At 42.4% G+C, this 21,385-nt stretch overlaps 2 protein-coding genes across 4 annotated transcripts in view; one reads left to right on the top strand and one right to left on the bottom strand.

Annotated features, from left to right (window-relative positions):
- The window catches only part of Ube2e1 (ubiquitin conjugating enzyme E2 E1), a 45,750-nt gene extending 35,310 nt beyond the window's left edge, over positions 1 to 10,440 (top strand). Inside the window, exons 4-6 of the mRNA XM_021181199.1 lie at positions 7,959 to 8,091; positions 8,769 to 8,916; positions 9,742 to 10,440. Of these exons, the coding sequence (XP_021036858.1) occupies positions 7,959 to 8,091; positions 8,769 to 8,916; positions 9,742 to 9,839 (379 nt within the window). The 3' untranslated portion in view covers positions 9,840 to 10,440. The remainder of the gene's footprint in view (positions 1 to 7,958; positions 8,092 to 8,768; positions 8,917 to 9,741) is intronic.
- The window catches only part of Nkiras1 (NFKB inhibitor interacting Ras like 1), a 16,971-nt gene continuing 4,777 nt past the window's right edge, over positions 9,192 to 21,385 (bottom strand). For all 3 annotated transcript variants that reach the window (XM_021181201.2, XM_021181200.2, XM_021181202.2), the window contains exons 2-4: positions 18,713 to 18,823; positions 16,956 to 17,197; positions 9,192 to 13,327 (exon numbers count right to left, since the gene is read on the bottom strand). In XM_021181201.2, the coding sequence (XP_021036860.1) occupies positions 13,085 to 13,327; positions 16,956 to 17,197; positions 18,713 to 18,806 (579 nt within the window). In that variant the 5' untranslated portion in view covers positions 18,807 to 18,823 and the 3' untranslated portion in view covers positions 9,192 to 13,084. The remainder of the gene's footprint in view (positions 13,328 to 16,955; positions 17,198 to 18,712; positions 18,824 to 21,385) is intronic.

Genomic DNA, 21,385 nt, shown 5'->3' with positions numbered 1-21,385 from the left:
ATGGTTTCTACTGTTACTAAGTTTTAATACTTAAGTTGTTAATGTTGTTTACTGCAATTTTTTTTATCCTTCTTAGTTTGGTTTCTGTTGCCATGATAAGACCCCTGGCCAATAGCAACTTGGGGTTGGGGAGTTTTATTTCAGTTTATAAGTTACAGTCCATCCTTGAGGAAAGCCAAGGCAAGAGCTTGAAGCAGAAATCATGGAGGAACACTGTCTACTGGCTTTTTCAGTTCCCCCTTTCATACAGATCAGGCCAACCAGCCCAGGAGTGTACCACTCACAGTGGCTGGGCCCTTCTGCATCTAATAGCAATCAATAAAATGTCACACAGACTTGGCTGCAGTTGAGGTAATTCCTCAACTGAGTTTACAGTTCCTAGGGTGTTAGCTGACAACTGTTTACTATGACGCTTTCCCTCCACCACTTTCCCCTATACTTTGTGTTTATTGTCATTCTGTGTAGGTTTAACATCAGTGGCAAATCCATTTTGGTCAAAGGAGCTACCAGCTATTTATTGTTAAATAACAAAACACCTGAACACCCACTGATTATTGTAACTTTCCTTAGACTCAGGGTCTGGCTAGTACAGGGTTCACTTGGGCTCTGGTAACAGTTAGGGGCCGGCTAAATTCTTTGTGCACTTTTCTACTCCTATTTCTGGGATAGGAAGAAGATAGCTACAGCTGGCACATGTATGCTATCTATGTGGTTCCCATTGTCTGGGTGATTTCTCCAATGAGTCAGCCTTCTGTAGGAGGTGTTGAATGTACAAGGCACATAAAAAAGGCATTGCCCATTTAGCAGAGGACATAATATCCCCTTTAGCATATTCATTATTTGTATTTATGTATGGGTATTTGTGCATGGAATCCCCTGATGCTGGACTCTGTGTAGATGAAGGGAATGGAGCCTGGGTCCTTTGCACAAGCAGCAAGTGCTATTAGGCACTGAGCCATCTCTCCAGCCTATATTTTTCTTTTTAGAGAAAGAAACAAAAGGACTCAATTTGGTTGGGAAGTCATACTTCATAGACTTAGATATAAATTTCACCAGCTGTATTAAAAAGCAGTTGGAGCATTTTTAAAGAATGAGTTGTTAAGAGGGCTCCTTTGAACGACCAATTTGATTTGGGCACCACAGCTCTAGGACAGTGATACCTGTTGCCTAGGCGGAGTACAGTCTCTGCCATGGGTGAAACTGTGAAACTGCCCAGTTACATTTTTTCTAGGTTCTAGTATCTGTTGTTGCCTCTTTTTTTCTTTTTTTTTTTAAGTCTCACTGTGTATTCCTAGCTGACTTGGAACTTGCTATGTAGAATAGTTTGGGCTCAGACTCATGGAGATCTGATTGCCTCTGCCTCCTAAGTGCTGACATTAAACCTGTGTGCCACCATGCTGGGGTCTGAACACAGAAACTTGGAAATGCTTGGTAGAATGCTCTACCTCTGAGCTTTATCCTGGATCTTTCGTTTTTAAGATCAGACTGACCTAAATTTGAAATAGACCATCATACCTGCCTATATTTTGAGTGCTGGAATTACCATTGTAACCAGTATATTTGATACCCACTTATTTTAGTTAATTTCACTAATGTTTAAAATTATTTACTGAATGAGTTCTCTAATGTTTTGGTTATAGGCTGACAAGAGCTAGACTTGATGGCACGTAACTATACTGGAGTCCCAGGCCAGCCTGAGCTGTACAGCAATATCATGTCTCAAGCCAAAGAAACCATTCTTAGAAGCTGAGGCTGTGTGGTGGCATCATGGTAGAATGACCAAGTCCTAGGGTTCAGTAGCTAGAACCACCAAAACAAAAATCCCATTCTTTTATTTATTTATTTTTTTCCATTCTACTTTTAGACCATTCCATTAGACCCAGTAGTGTGATTGTATGGCTAATATTTATGGAGTTTTGGTCTACTCTAAATTAAAACAAACATTAAAAATATAATTTTAAACTAGCAATATAAACAGCATTCTAAATGAATTTTCCAAAATTAAAAACCTTAGAGGAACAGCACTATTTTCCATATCTGCAAGCTGTTTAATGTCTAGCATAATAAAGCACAGCTGGGGTCTCATCTGTTCAGCCCTCCCCAGCACAGCTGCAGCCGCTGGAAAAGCCCTGGAAGTACCAGCGAGAACAGCAAATGGCACTTTGCATCCCTGAGAAACCTTGAGCTTATGGGTTACTTGAAGGGGCTGGTAGGAGCTCCACTTGGCCTTTCTCTCCCTGTCCATAAAAGCCAGCTTTCTCTGAAAGAATGTCTGTTCTCTGAAGAAATCCTCATGAGTCCTGGGTTGAGGGTATTCCATGCACTGGATCTTCATGTCCTCTAAGGAGGATGCTGTGCAGGTTGGTGGGGAAGGCAAGGAAGTTCCAGGCTCAACTGGAAAGTATGCAAGAATTCTGAAATCCCATAAGCAGGACCTTTATTAAATGACATTTTTTTTTTAGAGCAACAGGGGACTACAAAAAAAAACCACAATAAAAACCAGTTTCATGTCAACAGTAAGTGACCAAAACATTATTGTAACAAGGTCCCAAAGTTCCCAGCCCCTGGATCAGCCCCTACTTGCATTCTGAGATTGGCAGCAGTTGCAGCATGAAGCTGCACAGGCAGTGGGAAAGAATAAAGTGTTTGTGAATCAGCCCACAGAACTTTGTAAATTGGTAAATTCCTTTGTGAGAATATTAGTATTCTTTCAAAGCTTTCCATGTGGCCCCTTTAGGGCCCAGCACTGCCAAAAGATTCGTTTGGTTTTGTGGTCAGAAAGTTTGAATGAGTTAGGGAGACTTAGGGCTTAGTAAGAGCTCTTGCTATGAAAGCAGAGGGTCCTAACTTCAAATCCCCACACTCCTATGTATTCCTTCAACCCCTGTTTTAGGAATCAGAGACAGAGTGATCCCAGACCTTGCTGGGTAGCCAGCCTGTCACTAACGGTGGACACCATAAAGGACACCCAGCATCTATATATGTACACTGAACATGTCTGAATAAAACTGGATGTGGTGCCACACACCTGCAACCCTAACACTGGGGGGCTGACGCAGGAGGACCCACGGGTCCAGACTATTGCACTACATCAATTCCCTCTCAAAACAGGAAACGTAAGACCTGCACTCCCCCAGCTGCCTCCTACTTAATCCACAATACTGTAGATGAACTTCTGTCCTAAGTAGTTCTGTTAGTTTTCTAAGGAGATGGTCTTACAGTTCTAATTATACAGAACACCACTGCACTGCCAGACCAGAAATAAAAGCATATAGCTTATTTCAGTTTTCTTTTTAAAATCTGATGAGACCAGTGAGATGACTTACCTGGTAATGGTTCTTGTTTCCAAGCCTCACAACCTGATCTCTATTCCTGAAATCCACTTGTTGGAAGGAGAGAAAGAACTGAAGGTTGTCTTCTGACCACCACACACACACACACACACACACACACACACACACACACACACAATATGATTAAATCATGTCTTTATTAAAGTATTGAATGTAAATTTCCAGGTTCGTTAGATTGTCATTACTATGCATTACTAGAGTATATGCAGTTGAAGAACTAGTCAGATAAGAATAGAAAAAGCGATGTCATTGTTTCACCAGATATGAACACTGCCATATAATCCTCAACAGTGGTGCATATTTTGACCTTTAGATAAAGTATTGTTAAACACTAGTATGGTAGCCTGTAGTATGTGTGGAGGAAATTATCACTCTCCAGAGACAACATAAGACAGATCTGTAGCCAGATACCTGGCATGATACCTGTGTAACTGCCCAGATAGATTTGTTTTCTTCCTACCTTGCAATAGATTGCAAAATCTCAAGATTCTACAGTGTCTCTAGGTGACCAGTCAGCCTTCTGCTTTATAAAAAGTTACATTAAAAATTCCTTGTGAACTTAGAAGGTGGAGGCAGGAAGGAGTCCAAGGTCAGCCTGTTAAACATAAAACATGTTTTTAATTTCTTGGATGAGCCGGAGAGCTGGGCCAGGGCTGCTCTTCCAGAGAACTTAGGTTCAGTTCCCAGCACCCGCATGACCACTCACCAGTGTCTTTAACACAGTGTTCAGGGACCTGATGCCCCTTCTGATCTCTGCAGGCACTGAATGTATATGGTGCACAGACATATATGCAGAGACAACACCTATACACATTAAAATAATAATAAAGTTTGTTTGAATTCCCTAGAGAAGGCTGAGATGGGACTCTGATGTAGAGTTTTTGCTTAGCTACCATGAAGAAAATGTGAGATCCCCAGAATTTGGACCCATTTGAAATTTTCTTACTTCTTGTTAGACACTCCCTATTGGAGAGTGGAGTGTTGGTGTAATAAGAATTAGGAATTTGTAGGGATGCCATTCTTGACCTGGTACTTAAGCCAGTCTCCTTCCCTTTAGTGAGGAAGTTACAACTCCTTGGGCCCACTTTGTTCCAGTAAAGATGACTAGATTTCCTGGACTCCAGTGACGTGTGGTGTGGGAGCCAGGTCTTGTACAACCTGCTTAGGTTTGTCTTTGGTCCACACGTTCTTTCCAAGGGTCGGTGGCCTCAGTGTACCCCAGCATTTTCTTCTCCTCTTCCTGTACAGACTTTTACACTGATACTCACTAAAACATGTCTCTCCCCTTAGTCCAGCACATCATAAAAGTCCTAGGTATGCTGAGTGGGTAGCTCTTGTGGAGAGCGCAGTGTTGGAAGAAAGGATCTACCCTATAGCAAAAGAAGACAAGATAAGAAATGAATCGTGGGGCCTGCTGTAGTGGTTCAGGCATTTAGTCCCAGCATGCAGAGCCAGGTAGAGCTATGTGAGTTTGGAGTGATCTGGTCTAGCAAGTTCCAAGACAGCCAGGGAACTGTCTCAAGGTGGGTGGGGAAAGTAAAAGAAAGGGATTTTTGAATAATGTTGTCAGGGAATATAGACAGTTGTGGACTGGATTTTGAATCTAACAGAACTAACTAAGTACTGCCAGGATTGATCTCACTGCAGAGTTAATAGGTAAGAGTGGGGAGAGCTATAGTAAAATGATAATTAAAAGCCAAACACTAGGAAAAGATCATTTGTATTGCCAGTTACTGACCTTTAAACTTGAGTGTATTTAGGAATCATTTAGGGATCTAGTTAGAAAATGTGTGCATTTCTAACAAAATCCCAAGGGGTGGTGATGTTGCTTACTTAGGGACCACACTAATAGCACAAATCTAACAGTAATAATAGCCATATGTATTTCTTTTTCTAAAGCAGGCACAGAGCAGTAAAACAATGATAGCTATTATTGTAACCAGCTACAACTCTTTCCTTTCTAAGCTTGACCTTGAGCCATGCTCTCCAAGGCAGGGCTTCCTGGCCTCAGCACTGCTGGAATCTGCAGCTGAAGTAATTGTGTTGTGCTTTGTAGAGTGTACTTCAGGGTGCTTAGTGCTGACCTCTACCTACCAGGTACTAGCAGTACCCGCCTTCCCATGTGTAACAATCCAGAAGTGACTTCAACGCTGGTGAAGGTCACAAGTTAGCCTCTATGGCCACTTGGCAGTCTTCGAACCCTCTTGCTCCCAAGGGGTGCCTTTTATGGAGTAGCAGTCAGATCATGAGTGCCAGAAAATCTTGGGCTCTGTTTTAAAACATTGTTAGCTCACATGGACATCAGAACCCTTTTCTCTACTCTCACTTCCTGCTGATGTCTACTTGTCTGCTTCTAGCTCAGCTTTCACGGTCCTTTTTTTTTTTCCAACCCCAGCACTCTGGAGGTAGAGGTAAATGGATCTCCAATTCAAGGACAGCCTGGTCCACATGTGTATGGACAGTTGGTTCTGTCCACTGTGAGGGTTCTGTGGATTGAACTCAGATCATCAGGCTTGGCAGCAAACGCCTTTACCTGCTAAACCATCTTGCCAGCCTGACAATGAATAGTTTTCGGTGGCAGTTTGGTGGAATAGTGTTGATTGAACTTTAAAGGCCTCTGTCACTTTGGGATGAGATATGCAAGACTTAAGTGCTAGCAGTTTTAGTGTAGTGAGGAACCATTTCTTAGTTTCCAGACAGCTGTCTTGTTGCACTAATCCTCGGTGGCAGGTAAGAAGCAAATGTTCTGGTGGTGAGGTCTTATTTAGGACACTAAGCTCATACATAATGACCTCTACTTTCTTGACCTGACCATCCCCAAGGGCCCAACCTCCTAGTGACCATCCCACTGGAAGTTAAGCAAGGGGCACAAACAGGCTAACTTTTGATAATTGAGAACCCATTCTGTTCTCAGTAAATGAAGAAGCAGAGGTAACTTTGTACTAGGGGTCATAGTATATTCCTAGGAGAGAGCTGGTTAGATCTTTCTGGAGGCTGGAGAGATCACTCAGCAGTTAAGAGCCCCTGATTCTCTTCCAGAGGATCCAGCCAGTTTCCTGCATCTGTGTCAAGCAGCACACAACCACATGTCACTCCAGCTCCAGGGATCTCGTGCCCTCTGGCTTGTAAGAGCAGGCAGTGTGTGTGGGGGACGGGGGATACACAAATAGAAATAAATCATTTTTTAGTCTTTCCCCTGTACCCTACCTTAGCAGTAAGAAATTACTACTATAAAGAGAAAGAGTATTACTACTCTATAGGTCTTAGAATTGGAGGGTAAGTTTTACTGCTGTTGCTAAGGTTCTTGAATACAGAGCACTCTGGAAGCCAATGCAAAGGATGGTATAGCCGAGTGAGGGCACAACCAAGTATATTGTATTGTATTTAACAAGAATGGGGTTTGGTTACTGGCTAATGAAAGTTAGTATTTAGTTTAGCACTGAAGTGAAAACTGATTACATCATTGACATTCGCCTCTCTCACTCACTAATTTTTATAAGCTAGGAAGCATAGTCACCAACTTGGAATTACCATGACCCAGCATTTGTGAGGGCTGAGTGACTTTGAAGACAGTTTGAGCTACTCTGTCTCAGAGGACCAGAAGATCTTCTAGCAATTGTGTGTGTGTATGTAGGCTGGCTGGCTGGAAGTCAAATGTTGTATGTCTTTATGTCAGTGTGGAGTTTAAAACTCTGCCAAGTACATTAGTTAGGGCAAAGATTCTTCTTATTTACCAGAAATGATGCAGCTATGAGAAAACTTGTCACTGAATGAAAAATGAGGACATGATCACTCCTAGGTATGGTTAGATTTTATTGTAGATAAAGGGAAAAACAGGCAGAGACATCTGGGAGAGTCCAGACTGAGCCAACAGACTGAATGGAGCTATTGGGGATGGGGATGGGGAGGACAAGAAAAGGGGGGGTGGGGCAAGCTGACCAAGAGTGAAACAAGAGGTCAAGATTGCGGTGTGGGAGCTGGTGAGATGGCTCAGCAGGTAAGAGCACCCGACTGCTCTTCCAAAGGTCCTTAGTTCAAATCCCAGCAACCACATGGTGGCTCACAACCATCCGTAACAAGATCTGACTCCCTCTTCTGGTGTGTCTGAAGACAGCTACAGTGTACTTACATGTAATAAAAAAAAAAAAAAAAAAGATTGCGGTGTGGACCAAGAGAGCCATAGTCAAAATAGCTGAGCAGTACAATGAAGAGAAGATGGGGGAAGGGAAGCAGAAGCCCTGTCCCCAGGATAGGTCTCACCCTAGCCTGGGTGAGAAGTGTTTGGAGAAGCCACAGGTACTGAGATTTGCTCTGAGTTTCTTTGAATCATAATAGTCAGCGGCTTATATTCTAAGAAACGAATCTTTAATTGATGTTTACCTTACATTTGAGAGTTGAAGAAAGTTTCATGTCTAGCTGTAGCTAGTGTGTTTAGAATGGATCTGGTGTTCTTCTGTCATGGCTCACTACCATACTCTTTATGAAGAGAACCCAGACATTAAACCAAAAGGATAAGGGGAAGGGTTTTTTTTTTTTTTTTTTTTTTTTTCCCCTTTTCTGATGCAAGGTCACCATGTCTTTATCTGCTCCTGTATTATTTCACAGTGCTGGTCCCAAGGGTGACAACATCTATGAGTGGAGATCAACCATTCTGGGTCCTCCAGGGTCTGTGTATGAAGGTGGAGTATTCTTCCTTGACATTACTTTTACCCCAGAGTATCCTTTCAAGCCTCCAAAGGTAAGGCATCCCTTATGTCTTCTGACATTAACTGTTCCTTGAGAGAGATCAAGTTTTCATTGTAATCACAAAAGCTAGAGTCTTCCATTTGTGTGCTGCTATCCTGTTACTCCATGTTAGTAAGAGCTGTGTGTACTGCGCTACAGTCTAGATCTGCTGTGTGTCAGAAGAGCTCAGCTGCTTGCTGTGTATTGTTTGCCAGTTGTAAGTGAATGTGATGGCTGTTGGTTGGGTGGCTCCTCAGTTGGCAATAGGCATTTCTAGGTGTAAATGCTTAAAACTGCTATTTATTGTCTAGCTTGTTAGATTTTATGCACACTCCGCAGCAGTGTATTACTTCCAGCTGACACAAGAGGTCAGCAAACAACTAACAATCCAAACTGAAGACACAGTCATATTGAGAACCTTCAAGTTAAGCCAGATGTTACTAGTAGCACATATCTGGAAACAGAAGCAGGCAGAGGGATCAAAAATTTGCAGCTAGTTTGGGATATATGGTACCAGACTAGCCTGATGAAGAAAAGAAAAAAATGTAAAGAGGAAGTACTGGACTGTGGCAGTGGGTACTGCTGTAAAATGAGATGGAGAACTGAGTGTGGCCTCACTTCAACAGCATCTACCTGAAATGTCATACTGCCTCCTACATGAATGCTTCTTGACAACTGCCTTATTTTTAGGTTACATTTCGTACAAGAATTTATCACTGTAATATTAATAGCCAAGGAGTTATTTGCTTGGACATATTGAAAGACAACTGGAGCCCAGCACTAACCATCTCGAAAGTCCTCCTTTCTATCTGCTCACTCCTTACAGACTGCAACCCTGGTAAGACTAACAGTCACCTGCACTGTATTTCTTACTAAATGTTTCTTGTTTTCCAAATAAGTTAAGACCATTAAAGGACATTTTAATCAATTGTTTAGTGTACTCGTTGGAAAAGGCAGCTACTCTGAGCTCACTGAGGCTGGGTGCAGCTCTGCTGCCAGTTTTGATGAGGATTCACTGAGCACTTGCCCACAGCCAGTGCTCACTTTAGAAAGAGGTATTTTTCTGCCAAATACTTGGTGATTTCAGAATTGTAATCTTATTGTGACTAATTGTTTTTAAAAAGAAAGATTATTTTTCTGCTTAAATATACAAATATAACTAGGCATTCCATTTTCAGAGAAACACATTTATTTGTAAGTCTGGGTTTTAGCCTTTTCCAAGCATACATTATACAATAGATACTGCCAATTGCACCAGCCAGAGAGACTTCCCAATATCTACAGCTCTAATTGGTTGAACAAATTTGGTCTTGGAGCCTTGGTCATACACAAGGAGAACAAAGAGTGTCACTTGTTGGGAGAGAACTAAAGAAGAATAAGAAAATAAAGCCAAGGCCACTCCTCCCACCCTTCTAGATAAGATTAGAAGGGCTAAAACAGAGGCCCAGCTGAAGAGCAAGTGTTCCTGCAGAGGGGTTCAGCTCCCAGCACCCACTAGGGGCCCACATTCATAACCTGCAGAGTACCCAAAAACATAAAATAAACCTTTTTAAAAACTGTTTTTAAAGATTAGAAGAAAACACCTTCTGACAACAAGTGTTTCAGACATGGGCAAAGTGTCTGATTTTCTTTCTCCAAAGTAACAAACATATTTTTCTTCCAGCCGACCCTTTGGTGGGAAGTATTGCCACTCAGTACATGACCAACAGAGCAGAGCACGACAGAATGGCCAGACAGTGGACCAAGAGATACGCTACATAAACTGGGTTTTCAGTCTGTCACAGAAGAGAGCTGCTTATGATTTTGAAAGGGTGGGGGTGGGAGTTGGTAAAGAGTAGGCTATTTCTATATCAGATATTATTCAGTCTTACTTCCCAGGATTTTGTTGTAACTTAAGGTATCTTGCTACAGTAGACAAACTGGTAATAGCGACTTTTAGAGCTGAAACTTTGCAAGATTAGCTGACTTTTAGTACAAAAGAAAGCATGTGTAGATACTTGTGTTCCATTGATCAGCTTAAATTTGTATAGGTACATGTCATTTATGTAAAGTCCTATTTTCTTGTTAAAAAAAAAATGGAATTTGTTTTTCCTTCTTAAAAGGAAACAATGGTATTTAACAAGTTTGCAAAGATGAGTTTGTTACCTCGTATATGTAAAATGGACACCTGGCTACAAGACACCATGTAGTTAATGTATTTTATCTTATATGCAAATTACTTCAAGGGTTGAATCACGATTTGTGGAAACCTGTAGTGAAATACCTTAAGCTGTTAACTGTAAGTGTGGAATAGGAATTGTTCAGTCAATTGGTTTAGACTTCTTATGTCTGCATTTGTGCTAATAAACAATATTAAGAACAACTACTGACCCTGCTGTGTTCATTTCCTCTCTGCAGTCTTTGCTTCTGAAAGCAGGTTAAGGAATACTTATCACTTAATATATGCCAGAACTGATACTTACACAGCACATTTTGGAGATGTCTTTTTACGACTTTATTTATGTGTATAAATAAAGACACTGTAGCTGTCCTCAGACACACCAGAAGAGGGCATCAGATCCTGTTACATATGGTTGTGAGCCACCAAGTGGTTGCTGGGCATTGAACTCAGGACCTCTGGATAGTCAGCGCTCTTAACCCCTGAGCCATCTCTTTAGCCCCCTGGAGATATCTTAAAAACAATAAACAGCCAGGCAGTGGTGGCGCACGCCTTTAATCCCAGCACTCGGGAGGCAGGGCAGGCAGAATTCTGAGTTTGAGGCCAGCCTGGTCTACAGAGTGAGTTCCAGGACAGCCAGGGCTACACAGAGAAACCCTGTCTCAAAAAACAAAACAAAATTAATAAAAACCCAATAAACAGTGTAAGCCAGCTAAGCTTCAAAGATATACTCAATGCCTGTTGCTCAAAGCATTTTCTGATCTGCAGATGAAGTGGCAGCAGACACAGGAGAAATGAGCCACTCTGGTGAGCTGGTGCTCATCTTGCAGAGCAGGCTCCATGACTCAGTAGTACTGCTGCTGGCTATTGCTCCAGACTCATTCAAGTGAAAGCTGAGCATAACAGCATTCACACCTTCATCCCAGGGTGAGTGGATGCCAGAGGATTAAAGTGCAAAGTCATCCTCAGCTACACACTGGGTGTGAGACTAGCCTAGGCTACATGACACCCTGTCTCAAAAGGCAGTTTAATTACATAAACAATTCCATGTATTTTAAAGCACAAGATCTAAATGCAGCCAAAAGAAAAAACAGAAACTCCAGGCAGAATCTATATAAAATATATCAGAAGAAAAAACCGAAAGATAAATACCTGGAAGGGCAGGCTGACTTAACCTGAGGGATAACCAAAAAAGTATGTTTTTTTAAAAAAAAGACTTGGCCAAGACTGTATAATGGTACAGAACTTTAATCCCAGCTGAGGAGGACTTGAGATCAAGGCTAGCCTGGTCTACATAGTTCCAACCAGCCAGTGTTTAGTGGGATGAAGGGCAAACCGGGTGGCTGTAATCCCAGTATTCAGGGTGTCTGGGCACAAAGATTCCAAGTTCAAAGCCTGGGTAATTTATTAAGACCCTTTCTCGCCAGGCAGTGGTGGCACACACCTTTAATCCCAGTACCTGGGAGGCAGAGGCCGACTGATTCCTGAGTTCAAGGCCAGCCTGGTCTCCAGAATGAGTTCCAGGACAGCCAGAGCTACAGGGAAAAACCCTGTCTCGAAAAACCAACAAACAAACAAACCCTTCCTCAAAAAGGCTAATGATACGGTGTGAAGCCTTGAGTTCAGTCTACAGTACCACCAACAGCAAAGCAAGCAGCAGCAATGCTGATGGTTGAAGGTTCCATACTTAATGAATTCTTTACTATACCTTGTTTCATATTTTGCTTTTCAGTTAAATGGTTAAAAATTATTTACAGTTGAAAACACTAAACAACTTATTTCCTAGTTCTTCGTATAGGGTTGGCAATCTTTTTTAATACAATGCCCAGATCTTGGTAAGATTTTCCATAAATTAAATTGTAAACTCAGATTTATATGGAAAACTAATGGTAAGTCTATTTCTGGTTTTTTATTGTATATGGTAAGGTTATTAGAAGAAAAGAGATGTTTCCCCGTTCTTCACTCTAGCCATTTTCAAAAGACCCTCTAGTATTTAATTTTATCACCAGCACAGGCCTAGCTTATAGAATAAAATCAGGGCACTGAATACAAAAGCACCTCATCCTAACCCTAAGATCTTAATACTTAATAGAGCAAAACAAAACCACCACTTTTGTTCTGTTCAGCAAAGCCTCTGTAAACTGAGAATTTAACTCACAGAGATCCAAATTGTTATTGGGACAAATTAGGTACATAAAGCAATTGCCAAGCTTTATAATCTTAAGATAATTAACCTTTAAAAAAGTTTAGATATTATTCTATGTGTATGAGTGATTTTCCCTGCATGTATATATGAGCACTAAGTGTATGAAATGTCTGAAGAAACCAAGAGAAGACACTGAATCCCTTGGAATCTGTTATAGGTGCTAGAAGTTGGACCCGGCTCTTCTGCAAGGCATCAGCCTTACCTGCTGAGCAGTCTCTCTAGCCCTGTGTAAAACAAGAGTTCTGGGCCTGTTAAGATGACTCAGTGGGGAAGGTCCTTTGCCAAGCGAGCCCAGCCACCTCTGTTATTCATGCGTTTATGGAAAGATAATGCATTTGCATAAAATTACAACGAGTATGAGAGTCTGACAAGCTGGAAGAGTTCCCATGGTATACTGCATACTCTAAATTTTATTTTGCTATTATTGACAAGTGCAGAATAAATAACAAAATAAGAACAGGTTTCAAATAAAGACAAAATAATGTCCAACAGCAATAAACTAGGTTAATTATAAAGTAATTAACTTAATTATAAAGTGCATTAAATTACCACTTAGGGGTTCCATTAGGCCCAGAGGTGATCTGTGAAGGGCCATGTTAAATCGTAACCTTGTGCCAGGCTATAGACATTTCAAGGCTTGACTCAGTTTTCGGGATTGGAGTTCCCTTTGTTTTTCCTCCCAGGCAAAGGGAAGCTGGATTTGCTCTGGGGCTGAGAAAGCTTGCTGGCCAGTAAAGTGAAGGGCTCAATCAGTGTCCTCCGGTCTGTCACTGTCACCTCCCACAGCTTGACTTTCTCACTTCTTGCCCACTGTTGTGCCACGTCAGCATCCACCTGTCTCTGCTCAGAAAGGTCCAGTTTGTTTCCTAACACAACGATTGCCACCTGGACAAAAAATGACCAAAGACCACAATAGTAACCATCCATAGCAGTTTACAGGAAAACTGTGTAAGTAATTACTTCTCTTCCAATTAGCAAACTGCTTTACGTAGATGATACTGAGGAAAAGAAAGCAGTAAACTCAGCTGCTCTGGAGCTGAACTAGGAAGATTGCAAGTTCAAGGCCAGTCTGGGCAATTTAGTTAAACCTTGTCTAAAAACAAGTTGGGGAAGTACAGAACTTACCTACCAAGTATGAAGCCCTAATCCTCAGCTGTCAGGGGGAACCCTCAGATGTGACAAATATGACAACAGGGCTCTCTTCTGGCCTCCACAGGCACCTGCATTCATGCATATAATTCCTCCCACCTCCCCACACATACATAATTAAAAATAAGTTTTTAACATTTTTTAAAAGATGGCCAATCAGCTGGGCGTGGTGGCACATGCCTTTAATCCCAGCACTTGGGAGGCAGAGGCAGGTGAATTTCTGAGTTCGAGGCAAGCCTGGTCTGCAAAGTGAGTTCCAGGACAGCCAGGACTACAAAGTGAAACTCTGTCTAAAAAAAAAAAAAAGATAGCCAATCAGCCAGGCATGGTGGTGTACACCTTTAATCCTAGTACTTGGGAGGCAGAGGCAGGAGGATATCTGTGAGTTCTAGGCCAGCCTGGTCTACAGAGTTCCAGGACAGCCAAGGCTATATAGGGAAACCCTGTCTCGAAAAAAAAACAAAAACAAAGCAAACAAGCAAATACATAAAATGTAAGAATCTGGGCTAAGCCATAGAGCTGACTATTAATTAATGTGGGTGCTGTATGGCTCCGAGGTTGCTGACTGAGCTGAGGTGACATGTAAAGAAGATCTGAGATTAGTGAATTCCAAGTAACAAGAAAGTGGCAAACAGGGAGGAGCTGGTGCTGACTCACTAAGCTTCTGTGTGTATGTGTCGAGGTTGAAGATGAGACAAATGACCCCCACATGACTGAGTTATACAGTACCTGAGCTAGGGAGCTAGGAAACATACCCTGAACAGAGTAACACAGAGGGACAGCAAGAGACGCAGGGCGAGCACTGTGCTTCATGGGCTTGGCCAGTCATGCACACTGTGTTTGCAGATACTGCCAGTGTGACGGTTTGTATATTCTTGGGCCGTGGAGTGGCACCATTTGGAGGTGCCACCTTGTTGGAATAGGAGTGTCACTGTGGATGTGGGTTTAAGACCCTCACCCTAGTTGCCTGGAAGTCAGTCTTCCACTAGCAGCCTTTGGATGAAGACTTAGAACTCTCAGCTCTGCCTGCACCATGCCTGCCTGGATACTGCCATGCTCTCACCTTGATGATAATGGACTTAACCTCTGAGTCTGTAAGCCAGCCCCAATTAAATGTTGTTTTTATAAGACTTGCCTTGGCCATGGTATCTGTTCACAGCAGTAAAACCCTAACTAAGACAGAACTTGGTACCAGGAGTGGGGTATTGCTGTGATAGGCCTGACCATGTTTTATTTGAAAGAATGTGGATTTGGAAAGCAGTGGAATGCTTTAAATGGGGCTTAATGGGTCATCTTGGTAGGAATATGGAAGACTTTGTTGCTGGGAGTGATTTGAACTGTGTTGACCTGGCCCAAGAGATTTCAAAGGAGAAGAATTTCAGAATGTGGCATAAAGACTGTTTTTGTGGTATTTTGGTGAAGAATGTGGCTACTTTTTGCCCTTGTCTGAAAAGTCTGCCTGAGACTAAGGTGAAGAGACTCAGATTAAGTGCACTGACAAAGGAAGTGTCAAAAAAGTCCAGCAAAGACTTTGTTCTCTGGTTAAGTCTTATGAAGAAGTTCGAACAAGCATAGCAAGCTTAGAAAGAAAAAATATAAAATATATGGTTCAAGTATTTAAAGGGGTATCATTAAGTGAAATGGAGCAAAATCCTGTGTTCTAGGAGATAACAGATTAAGGGTGTGGGATCTTGGAGCAAGATCCTACCCAGCTAAATTTAGAACCAGGCATGGTGGTACACACCTTTAATCCCAGGAGACAGGCATGCAGATCTCTGCGTTCAAGGTCAATCTACAGAGCAAGATCCAGGACAGCCAAGCTTAGGCAGTGAAGGATTTGGAAAACAGAAAGCCAGTGACAATGTAATAGTCATGTTCTAGTTCCTGCAAGCAGAGGAACTTGGCAGCTTCAGCCATGTGGCTCTGGTTCTAGAGTTAAGAATGGAAGGAACTACTGGGACAATTGATGCTGGTTAGCTGGAGCTAAGAAATTAGCAACGATTAAGAAGAGACCATTATCACTGAGGTAAAATCTTCTGGGAATTGTTTTCTGGAAGCACAAAGAAGCTGTGTTCCAGATATAGCCAAGATTGTACCTCGTGCTGCAGCTGGACTTGGTAATGCGTAAGAGTTACCCAGGTGGTACTAGTTTTGAAGGCATGAAAGTGTCATGAAGAACAGCTGAGGCTTGGTACTGTGAGAGGACATGGAAGGCCATTGGAGAAGATGTAACCTCAGCTATAGTTGATGGCCGAGTACTGAAGGGATCATGCAAAGAATTTGAGGCTTGACACCATGAAGAAAGCCTATGAGAGGCTATTGGTGAAGCCTAGTTGGAGTAGAACACCCCAGTGTATTGGAGATGTCAATACACTTGGAGATCACCAAGAACAGCAGCCGTAGTGGAATGGATCAACATAAGCTTAGAGTGCTACAGAGGGCAGAGCTGGAGAAGTGATGCTAGCCCTTAGGAGGAGTCCAAAAGATCAAGTGGAATCCCAGATACTGAAACAAGAAGCTTTAACATTGAAATTGCCTTGGAGACTCAAAGATGTTAAAGATGCCAGAGCCATGGGATACATGCTGAGGAAAGCTTCTAACAGGGAGTGGAACTAGCCCAGGAGAAAGCAGTTTGTTGCAGTCAACAAAGATGAAAAAGGAGTGGAGATCTGAAGACCCGCTTTGACATCAGCCATGGAGATGCAGAGTTTGGCATTTGCCCAACTGGTTTCTTGTCTTTCTTTGGGGATTACAGTTAAGTGATTGGATGAATCTCAGAAGAGACCTTGAACTTTAGACTTCATTGCTGAGGCTGCTATAGACTATGAGGAATTTGAAAGTTGGACTAAATGCATTTTGCATTATGTTAAGTATGGCCCCCATAGACTGGTGTGTTTGAACAAGTCAAGGGGCCCATAGGGGCCAGGAAGTGGAATGTGATGGTTTGTATATTCTTGGGCCATGGAGTGGCACCATTTGGAGGTGTGGCCTTGTTGGAATAGGAGTGTCACTGTGGGTGTGTGCTTAAGACCCTCACCCTAGTTACCTGGAAGTCAGTCTTCCACTAGCAGCAGCCTTTGGATGAAAACATAGAACTCTCAGCTCTGCCTGCGCATGCCTGCCTGAATACTGCCATGCTCCCACCTTGATGATAATGGACTCAACCTCTGAACCTATAAGCCAGCCCCAATTAAATGTTGTTTTTATAAGACTTGCCTTGGTCATGGTGTCTGTTCACAGCAGTAAAACCCTGACTAAGACAGTCAGTATAACTGAACAGCTTTAAACGTGTAAACTACACTGAATGCACATTACCACTCTAACAGCATCAGACTTCACACCCGGTAACTAAACAGCCACTTACCTCCTTTTTGTCTTTGAACTTATCAATCTCTTTCTTCAGAAGCTCCACTCTTTGGAAGGACTCGAGGTTATTCACACTATACACAAGAACAAAGCCATCAGCAAATGAGAAGTAATGCTTTGGCAGCTCCACACCTTTCTGCAGGCCTCGGGTGTCATACAAGTGCAGCTGCTCCTTCACCCCACGGTCTGTCTCTACAGATGCCATGTACACGTCTTCCAGCGTTTCACAGTCTTCCATCCCTGCGTTAAGGAGCCAGGGTCAGTCGGGCAACACTCACTGGCAGAGACAAGCAGAGTTCTATAAACTCTAGGCCAGCTAAGGCTACAGAGTGAGTTATTCCCAGCTCACACGCTTTCTGAGGCTGGTTTTCTAGGTTTTCCCTGCACCCCATGTAATGACCATATGTCTACTAATTTCTTCAAAATGAAAGGTAGTTATTCATCCAAATGTGTCTTGTTTTTCTAAATATATGTTTTGGACCATCAACGTGGCTCTCAAGCTTGCTGGTATTTTGAGTTCAATTCCTGGGGCCCATTGAAAGGTCGGTGAGAACTAGCTCCAAATGGTCACCCTTTAATTTTTTTTTTTTTTTTAAGTCTGAACTCACTGTCGTTGTCTTCAGACACACCAGAAGAGATCATCAGATCACATTACAGATGGTTGTGAGCTACCAAGTGGTTGCTGGGAATTGAACTCAGGACCTTTGGAAGAGTATAGTCAGTGCTCTTAATTACTGAGCCATCTCTCCAGACCCTTAATCTTTATGCATGCCCCCTCCTCACCCAAACATACAATAATTTTCTTTAATTTAAAAAAAATTATTTCTTAGCCAGGTGGTGTCAGTGGTGGAGATATCACACGCCTTCCTTTCCAGCACGCAGGAGCCAGAGGCAGGCAGTCTCTGAGCTCCAGATCAGCCTGGTCTACAGAAAGGTGGGTCACCAAAATGGTTAATAAAAGATAAAATGTGTACCTGCCAGAAAGAAATGCTCAGATCTGTATTTACATAAACATCATTTCATTTTAACCCACAGGTTATCTTCTTTGCCAAAACCATGACCTCAGTAAAGGCAAAAATGCCATCTTCTTCACCTCTGAACTCGACAAAGCACCATAACATGAAGTGTGATACAGAGATGATGAAATAGCTTATTCATTAAAGGAATAAATGAATGAGATAATTCCCACTTACAAATTAGGTCATACTGTAGCAAGCAAACAGCCATTTCTCTCTTTCTTTCCTTCTTTCTTTCTTTCTTTCTTTTTTTGTCTTTTTTGGTTTTCTGGTTTTTGTTTTTCGAGACAGGGTTTCTCTGCGTAGCCCTGGCTGTCCTGGAACTCACTCTGTAGACCAGGCTGGCCTTGAACTCAGAATTCTGCCTGCCCTGCCTCCCAAGTGCTGGGATTAAAGGTGTGCGCCACCACTGTCTGGCTCCATTTCTTCATTTTTAAGCCTAACTAGCAGCATCAGCATGCTATGTCTGAAGAACATTGTCACTTGATGTTGCCACCTCAGAGACCCTATGATTCCTAGACCCACGCCTGAGGCAAGTACACAGGACCCCATTTTCATATGACTCATTTCTACTTACCATTTGTTTCTAACATGTACAGAACATTTAGCAAGCACTGCTGAATGTCAACAGAACCCAATTTACTTGTCCTTACTTACTCTTTTACACCAGTTAGTATGAGCAACAAGCTCCTTCCACCAGCTTCAGAATCTAGAAAGGAACTAAGAAAGATAATCTTACCAATAGTGTGATTCCCATAAAGGAGTTGCTCCAAAATTGCAGTTTTCCCAACAGACAGCAACCCACAAATGACAACCTTGCAACCCTTTCCCATCTTCTCCTAGGGCAGCACTGTGGAGAGAATGAGGAGACTTTGAAATAAGTCCTTTCTCTTAAAGTTTACGTTGAACCAGTAATACAGGGAGAACTCGAGATACAGAATATGGTCATCTTACCACACTTTGGTCCCCAAGCTATTTGCTCCCTTAGAGAGATCACTGTTAAGAGGTATTTTATATATTGCCACAGAGATCATCTGGATAGACTATAACATCACCCAAATGGAGGTGTGTGTAACCCCAGTACTCAGGAGGTAGAGGATGATCTGTCTCAGTTCCATGCACGGTAGATAAAAAACTAGGTTGGATGTTCATCTCTAGGCATGGCTTGCTCCTTCCTATAATACAGCATTCTAGAATAGAAAGGTGCTGAGGCAGGAGGATTACCATTAGTAAGGTAACATTTTCCTCAAGGCTTTTGTTTTTCTAGAAGACAAGTTATCAACAGTGAAGGTAAAAAGAAAAATGATTCATTAAAGGCAACAAAAATGTTAAAATGTCTTTAATCCTAGCACTCAAAGGGCAAGATCTCTGTAAATTTGAGGCCAGCCTGGTCTACAAAGGACAGCTAGGGCTGATACACAGAGAAACCCTGTGTGGGGGAGAGTGTCAAATGGGGAGCTGGAGAGATGGCTCAGGGGTTAAGAACACCAGCTGCTCTTTCAGAGGACCCAGCTTCAATTCCCAGCACCCACATGGTAGGTCACAACGGTCTGTTCCAGAGTTTCCAACACCCTTATGCAGACATACAGGCAAAGCACTAATGCTTGCGCATGGGCTTGCTCACACAGCCATGCATGTGCATAGTCAAATGGAAACAGGCATGGTAGCACAGCCTTTAATTCCAGCACTTCGGAGGCAAAAACATAGAAAGAGCTCCTTGGTTAAGAGCACTAGCTGCTCTTACAGAGGTCCTAAGTTTAATTCCCAGTACCCCCTGGGACTGGAGTTAAAGAGTTGTGAACTGCCATGTGGGTACTGGAACTAGGGTCCTCTGAAAGAACAGCCAGTGCTTTAAAACAGTAAGCCATCTCTCCAGTTCCCCATAGAAATGGCCTTCCAAAGATGCTCCCAAATTAACCCTGGAAACTTTTTTGAGAATTTACTTTAAGAGAAATTTTGCCTGTCAATGTTCTCTAGAATCTAGAATGTCTCTATGTATTAAGGGAAATTACAGGAATGACTTACAATCTGCAGCCCAACTAAGCCAACAATGAGAAGTTGTGAATGAGAAGTTCAAGAATCTAGTAGTTGCTCAGCCTCACGAGGGTGGGTATTTCAGCTGGTCTTCTGTATAAGCTGGAATCATGAAGTAGACTCCAACAGATGTGCTGGCAGGTAAGTGCAAGCAGGTGGAAAAGAGTGAGTCTTCCTTCTTCCAATGTCCTTGTGTAGGCAGGCCTCCAGCAGAAAGCACGGCCCAGATTAAAGAAAGGTGTGTACCACCACACCTGGACCTAAACTGTTCTTTATTTGGAACTTGCTCTGTCCCAGGCTGGACTTGAACTCAGAGATCTGCTTGCCTCAGTCTCCTGGGATTAAAGGTGTCTACCACCTTCCTGGGCTTAAGCTTTTCATAGCCACTAGGCCTCAAGATTCAGATCAAAAGCCTATGTCATTCCATGTCAAAATTTGGATCAAAAGCCTGTGTCTTCCAGCCTCAAGATCTGGATCACAGCTATGTCCTCCATTTCTGGATTGAAGTTCATTCCAGATATAATCAAGCTGATAACTGGGAATAGCCATCACAGCATGTGTGGCTGGATTAACCTTGAGACAAGGAGCTGAAGGCTAGGGTTGTGATCTGGGCACAAGTGTCTTTATGAGACAAGTTTTAGAGGAGAGGGACTGACTGACTAAAACACGAATCCAGGAGCCAAGGGATGCAGGGGGACCTTGAGCTGATTTTCTTCTCCCTGACACCATGATTTTTAACCTAGTGATGCTTCTGATCTACAAACTGTAAAATTATAAGTGTTTTATTTGAGCCATTAACATCCTCACCTGAGTTAACTTGGAGGGTCTCTGAAGGTATGAGGCTAGCCTAGTCTACACATAAAGTTTCCAGGACAGTTAAAACTACATAGCAAAAATAGAGAAAGAAAATTTTATCTCTGAAAAATAAATTTTAAAATGTAATTGCTAGGGCTGGAAAGATGGCTCAGCAGTTAGAGTACTAGCTACTTTTCCAGAGGACCCGCAATGTCTGTAACTTCTGTTCCAGAGGATCTGGCACCCTCAGTCAGACATACATGCAGGAAAAAACATCAATGCACAAATAAACATAAATTAAAAATATGTAATTGCTGTTAGGGAAACTAACATAACCTCACTAGTCTCTCTATTCCATTTTTCTCTTTTCTTTTAGCCTCAAACCATTTAAGTTAGAATTTTAAAATCTAACTTTCTTTCTTGGGTTTTTCAAGACAGGGTTTCTCTGTGTAGCCCTGGCTGTCCTGGAACTCACTCTGTAGACAAGGCTGGCCTCGAACTCAGAAATCCACCTGCCTCTGCCTCCCAAGTGCTGGGATCAAAGGCTTGCACCACCACGCCCAGCAAAATCTAACTTTCTTTT

The sequence above is a fragment of the Mus caroli genome, chromosome 14 (assembly GCF_900094665.2).
Source record: "Mus caroli chromosome 14, CAROLI_EIJ_v1.1, whole genome shotgun sequence".
Taxonomy (NCBI): Eukaryota; Metazoa; Chordata; class Mammalia; order Rodentia; family Muridae; genus Mus; species Mus caroli.
This window is presented reverse-complemented; position numbering and strand designations above follow the sequence as displayed.